General features: G+C 49.7%; 2 protein-coding genes across 2 annotated transcripts; both read left to right on the top strand.

Moving 5' to 3' along the window:
- Window positions 1–239: 239 nt before the first annotated feature.
- Window positions 240–4,012, top strand: BKA55DRAFT_511620 (Endonuclease/exonuclease/phosphatase; the record flags this gene model as incomplete). Its single annotated transcript, XM_046187727.1, has 3 exons — window positions 240–281; window positions 331–3,857; window positions 3,907–4,012. The coding sequence occupies 3 exons, from the start codon at window positions 240–242 to the stop codon at window positions 4,010–4,012; spliced, it is 3,675 nt and encodes a 1,224-aa protein (XP_046049511.1).
- A 1,217-nt stretch (window positions 4,013–5,229) lies between these two features.
- On the top strand, window positions 5,230–6,328 carry BKA55DRAFT_690424 (CRAL-TRIO domain-containing protein; the record flags this gene model as incomplete). Its single annotated transcript, XM_046199496.1, has 2 exons — window positions 5,230–5,893; window positions 5,943–6,328. 2 exons carry the CDS (start codon window positions 5,230–5,232, stop codon window positions 6,326–6,328), a joined length of 1,050 nt encoding a protein of 349 aa, XP_046049510.1.
- Window positions 6,329–6,745: the final 417 nt, after the last annotated feature.

The raw sequence follows: 6,745 nt of genomic DNA, 5'->3' as shown, positions 1-6,745 counted from the left end.
CCCCAACGTTCCTTGTCACTGCCCAGTGCCGACTTTTGGAGCTTTAAGTTACCGTCTCGAATTTCAACTCTTCATTGCAACCTCTCTGCTGGACTCTGGCTTACTACAACCTGTCGCGCCGGATTCAGCTTCAACTTTCAACTGTTAACGCCCTCATGAGTGAGACGACTGGGCGTGGGTGTAGCGGGTAGACTCACCCTCGACCCTCGCTGTCGAGAGGAAGCATTTGTTTTATTATCATGGAGCCAACTAATGGAGAAGGGCCCGATGGCTCTTCACTTGTAAGGACATTCGCTTTTCCATGGATAAACACTGCTAACGGTTCTACAGAAGCCGGTGTCCTCGTTACGAGCCCGATTCGAGAACATGGGCAACTCGTCCAACTCCAACGTCAGCAAACCTGTCGATGTCCCGCCTACTACAGCTCCAGCTGCCACCGGACCTCCTTCACGACCTATATCGCCAGCTCCCAAACCGAATCGTCTTCGTGATTTCAAGCCTGGACAAGAAGTACCGCCGGCCAGTCCTTTGACCCCAGCAGTTCCTGCGAGACCAAAGCCCAAGCCAGCGGCACTATCTGTTAATCACGATGCCCCTCCCCCGCCGACGTCCGCACGACCAGCTCCGACCCCGAAACCACAAACAGTTCAGCTGCAACAACCACCTGCATCGGCGACGCTTCCAGCTGTGACGGTTCTTCCACCTCAATCGCCCCCAAAGGGTCGAATTTCAGCACTAGCCGTTGGAGACCAACCTTCATTTGTAAACCCAGATGCTGTCGCGACACCTTCAACACCAACCGGCGGTAGCCGATCTTTCAAGATTCCAAGTCGGTCACTTAATACTTCACCATCTTTCAATGCTCCTAAGTCTCCTCGCCCTGGCGGTTCGAGACCGCCGTCACCGCCCCCACCCAGACGTTCTGGAGAGCTGAGCAGGACTCGAGAACCTAAGGTTCCTCCTCCTCCGCCAGCCCCTCGCAATGAAAAGGCACTGATACCTGCGCCTCCCAAGATCGCGTCGCTTTCTGGACCAACAGTCATTGGGAAGGGCGGCATTTCCCAGGAAAACTCACCATTTAACAGTCCGCCAAGTAGCTTGGGATCTGGGGAGGAGACACCTCCAAAGCTACCAACACGACCAAGGCCACAATCGCACATTGAACCAAGCAGGCCGAAGTCTGTGATTGTGGGTTTCGAACCTCCGCCTGTTCATCATTCGATCACAACTATGAGAAAGGATCGCGAAGAGGCCAATGGGTTCTCAAGAGGTCATATAACTCCCCAAGTAACTGGCGAGCCTCGGCCAGCACTACCTGCAAGACCTGCAAACTTCGACATCCCCCCTCGACCTCCTCCAGTAAACAATAATAGTAATAGCATGCCCCCTCCCCCACGACCACAACGTACGGCTGCAACGACAGCAGTGCAAGCCGTTGATCCGGCGCCTACTTCTTCACCACCTAAGCGGGTTGTCTCGACCCCTACGACACAGCAACCTCAGCAACAGCTTGCAGCTCCTTCACGAGGTCATGGCAGGTCTATGACGATAGATAGAGCATCTGACCGAACACCGGCCGAATTCCGCATCGCCCCGACGACCATTCCCGCCCCGATTGCTGCTGCCGCACCCCCAAAGTCTGTGCAATCCACTCCAGTTGTTGCCGCAAAGGTTGCTCCCAAGGCCGAGGCTATTCATCACGTTACGACATATCCTGAGGCTTCAAATACCAATCGAAGACCACCCTTCAGCAAGCATGGAACTTATGAGATTCCAACAAAGTATGATGCGAGAAGTTTTGACGTGTGTGGTGAATTCATTTGCGCCAGTGGCTATATGACAAGAGTGTGGAGTCTCATAGACGGCGAGCAATGTATGAGTTTACAACATACTGAGGGAGTGAAGGCGACAGCGGTGAGCTTCAAGCCTGCTGCTGACCCACGAGAAGAAGGCAAGAGGATATGGATCGGTACCAACACAGGAGATCTCATGGAAGTCGAGGTTGCGACGCATGCCATAACACCAAGCAAGCCAAATGTCCATGGTCGAAACGAAGTTATACGAATATTCCGACATTGGAACGAAATTTGGACTATGGATGAATCAGGAACACTACTCGTATGGGGACCGGATGAGAAAGCAGTTGCAAACATTACAGGGCATCCGACTCAGAGTTACAAGCTTCCAAAAGGACATACGCATTCAATGGTTATTGGGGATTATCTTTGGCATGCGACAGGCAAGGAGATTCGAGTATTTGCGCCTACAGTTGATGGGCGGACCCAATTTCAAGTGCTCGTTCGCCCTCTGATAGCGGATAATGCCGGCGAGGTCACTTCTGGTACTCTTGTCAAGTCACATCCGGATAAGGTCTTCTTTGGTCATGTCGATGGCAAGGTGACTGTTTACAATACCAGTGACTATTCATGCGTGATGATGATGAACATCAGCACATGGAAGATCAACGCATTGGCGAGTGCAGGCAACTACATCTGGGCGGCGTATAACACCGGTAAAATATGTGTATATGACGTGGAGGAGGCACCTTGGGTCATTCTCAAAGAGTGGCAGGGACATGAGAATCCCATTGTCAAGATGGCCGCCGACCCCTCTTGTTCATACTTCCTGGATCGACAACAAATTATTTCATTGGGAGCCGATAACAAGATTAAAGCATGGGACGGCTTGCTTGAGGATGATTTTCTTGAAGATTCGATGAAGTCGAAAGATACTCAATACTGCGACTTCGACGAAATACGAGCCCTATTCTTTACTTGGAATGCCGGAGCATCGACACCTTCGAGTCTACGACATTCCGGTGGCGATTCGACATTCTTTCAAGACCTTGTTCAGTCAAGTGGCTCGCCAGATATCCTTGTGTTTGGTTTCCAGGAGCTTGTTGATTTGGAAGACAAGAAGTTGACCGCCAAACGATTCTTGAAGCCCAAGAAAAAAGAAGCCGGAACAGACCAGGAACGAATGAGCCACCAATATCGGGATTGGCGTGACTTTTTGATGAAAACCCTTGACGACTACATGCCGGCGGACGATTTATACCACCTCCTTCATACAGCGCCCATGGTTGGATTGTTTACCTGTGTCTTTGTCAAAGCAACCCTACGAGACAGAATCAGGGGCCTGCAAGGCGCAGAGGTCAAGCGAGGCATGGGTGGTTTGCACGGTAACAAGGGCTGTGTTGCCGTACGCTTCCGAGTTGATGATACTTCCATCTGCCTCGTCAATTGCCATTTGGCTGCCGGGCAGTCACAAGCGAACGCTCGACACAATGACATTGCTGCCATTCTTGAAGCTAATCTGTTCGCTGTTGAACGAGATTCTGCTGCTCGTATTGACAGCTTCGTTGGTGGCGGTGATGGCAGTCTGATCATGGACCATGAGCTGTGTATTCTCAATGGCGACTTGAACTACCGAATTGATACCATGTCTCGTGATACTGTTGTCACGGCTGTCAAACAGAACAATCTGGGCAAACTCCTCGAACGAGACCAGCTTTTGGTGGCACGAAGACGAAATCCAGCATTCAAGCTTCGAGCCTTTGAAGAAATGCCAATCACATTTGCGCCAACTTACAAGTACGATGTTGGCACTGATAACTACGACACCAGCGAGAAGAGACGAAGCCCTGCCTGGTGTGATCGACTACTGTACAGAGGACGAGGCCGTGTTGAACAATTTGACTACAGACGACATGAGGTACGAGTGAGTGATCACCGTCCTGTAACTGGAACATTCAACCTTTGGGTCAAGAAGGTCGATCCAAGAGGTCGAGCAACGGCTTGGATGGAAAGTCAACAGAGCTTCGAAGATATGCGGGAGAAAGAAACGTCCGAAGACAAGTGAGTTTGAACGTGCTTCATCAACGGTGCTGAACTAACATGGAAACAGGCTTTTATTCTTGAGAGATATCTGCGGATTCGACGAAGAGACAAGCAAGAGGCTTATTCGAGAGAAGTCAGCGAGACGTGACAACCGCAGTCCCGTTCGTGCTTAGTTATCTACTCAATACCCAGACGGCAGAGTCGTCCTGATTCCTAAAAACACAGCACAGAAAAGACATGAGAGGCGCATGAACGAGTTGGATTGATGATTTATCGGAGTAAAAAGCAGGTTGGGGAGATTTCTAAAGGAATGCGGATGTGATAGTGAGTATCACGGATAAGGGCGTGTGCAGGCGATAGACTAGTTGTTTTTACTACATTTCTTGTCTTTGTTGATAGGTACTTTAGACATTGACATGGACACATGAGAGGATTGTGGACATTTATGATAGACGTTTGGTCACCCAAGGAGGAGGAGATACTGGGAAGAGGTGATGACGAAAGATGAGACAAGGGAAAATATAAGCCATTGAAGTGTTGGGCGATCTAGTATGTGAAATTAAATGTTGGCTGTTAATTCAACATGCTTGGAGTTTAGCAGACATGATTAGTTTTAGCGGTGAGCTGCCCTTGTTCGGTTATCTCAAATCTACATTTCGGAAGCTCTATCGAGTTTGTAAAGTCAATTCACGTTAAAGCGAGATTGATCATGCCATAATGCATCATTATCATCCCGATATTGAGAAAGCATAGGGTAACTCGCTTATAAGCAGTCTACATATCACTTTGGCAGTTATAATGTTTGTTGGTTGTTGGATACGAAATACCCAACCAACACAAGATAACGGTGAAATGTTGGTATAAAGAATACGATTACGAACTTTGGAACGGCTGCATACATCAAAATGCATGTCAGCCTGCATTTGTCTCAAGGCCAACTTCGCACGATAGATGGAGGATAGGCGCCCCGCATCATCCGAAGTCCCCTGAAAATTACTGAGAGGCCCCTGTAATTGCAGCAAGCGGATGCCGGTCCCGGAGGTTAATTCGATGTAGGATTGGGCGGTGATTGGCTGGCTCGTGTGCGGCTCCTTGTTGAGCCCGTTGCCAAGTCACCTAATTCGTGAATGGATAAAGCCATCAATTCATCTTCTCCTGAGTTGAGGTGAGAGATTGACTTTGAGTTCTTTCTTGAATTTCGTTTCAATTGGTCTTATTAGTGAGAAAAGACCGATAAGAGGCTTGAATTATAGTCTCTACCGACATCTTTTGGCGGATTTGCTCATCATAGACTCGTCAGCCTTGACTAATTACTCAGGTTGATCGAGCGGTGAGACTCAACTTATCTCTTTCACCCTTTCAAAGCTCGACCTCAAGAAAAGTTCTGAAAATGGCGAGCTCAACAGAAAACACGGCTGGTCCTCGAAAGACACCTATTGCCAGCCCAGGACCCAACAGCAAACCTCTCCCAAGGCCAGAATTGACAGACGAGCAAAAGACAAAGTATGAGGCTCTGCTAGAGCAAGTCAAGGGCATCACCGAGATCCAATGCGAGAAGAAAGCCGACGAGGAGGACAAGTCAGGCCCTATCACTGATCACGAGCGCTCATGGCTCACCCGCGAGTGTCTCCTTCGTTATCTCCGCGCTACAAAGTGGTCCGTCGATGACTCTGCCAAGCGGCTCAAGGCAACTCTCGCATGGCGTCGGGAGTACGGTCTTGAGGGTTTCACGCCTGAGTACATTTCTCCTGAGCAAGAGACTGGAAAGCAGATGATCATTGGATATGATCGTCAGGGTCGTCCGTGTCAGTATCTTAACCCGGCGCGACAAAACACGGATACTAGTCCCCGACAGCTGCATCACTTGTTCTACATGGTCGAGCGGGTGACGGATCTTATGCCGCCTGGGGTGGAGATGCTGAGCCTCATGATTAATTTCAAGCCCAGCAAAGAGCGCAAGAACACGAGTGTGCCCGTGTCTGTTGCGCGAGAGGTGTTGCATATTCTGCAGAACCACTATCCTGAGAGACTAGGCAAGGCTCTCATCATCAACGGTGAGTACTGTGTATTTCTTGTAACAAAGCACAAGACTGACATTATTAGTACCATGGATCGTATGGGGCTTCTTCAAAATCATCACCCCGTTCATCGACCCAGTGACGCGCGAGAAGCTCAAGTTCAACGAAGACATGAAGCAGTACGTTCCTCCTGAGCAGCTGTGGAGCCTCGACTGGGGCGGTGATATGGACTTTGAGTATGACCACGAGACGTACTGGCCAGCGCTGAACGAGTTGTGCCGCCAGAAGCGTGACGACAAGTACCGACGGTGGGAGGCAGCTGGAAAGGAGATTGGCGAGAGCGAGGATTACCTCGCGGGTGGAACGGATGTTAGTGTCAAGGGATTCAAGTTTGGTGAAGATACTGGTGTTAAGGATGTGCAGGAGAAGTTGGCAGAGACTAAGCTGGAGGAGCAGCCTGTTGCGGCATAGGTGCACGGTGATATCACGCGTGTTTTGAGTGAGATGATAGACGGTTGAGCGTGTGCCTATGTGCTAGGGCGGAGTGGCGTTGAGCCTCATCTGAACTAGAGCAGGCTATCGTGGGGATCAACCGGTTTATACAGTTCTGAGGACGCCTGCTCGCATAGTCGGCACATTATAGACATTTCTCGTATTTACCTCCAGTTGTTTAGCAGAAGACTTGAAATCAGACGGAGGACAACAATGCTCGAATGGTTCTCTGATGTTTGGCATGGCGTTGATAGTGAATATCCTTCTGTATCATGGTTGATTGGTCTTGATCAGTCATGTTCACTTCTTCACTCTATTTGACGTCTTGCATCACTGCGTAATACTTCGCAGAGCACTTAATGTATCGGTGCACTTGCATCGATATCCACAAGTGTT

The sequence above is a fragment of the Fusarium redolens genome, assembly GCF_020744475.1.
Source record: "Fusarium redolens strain MPI-CAGE-AT-0023 chromosome Unknown BKA55scaffold_8, whole genome shotgun sequence".
Lineage (NCBI taxonomy): Eukaryota > Fungi > Ascomycota > Sordariomycetes > Hypocreales > Nectriaceae > Fusarium > Fusarium redolens.
The sequence above is the reverse complement of the archived record's forward strand: the minus strand, read 5'-3'. Positions and strand labels throughout refer to the sequence as shown.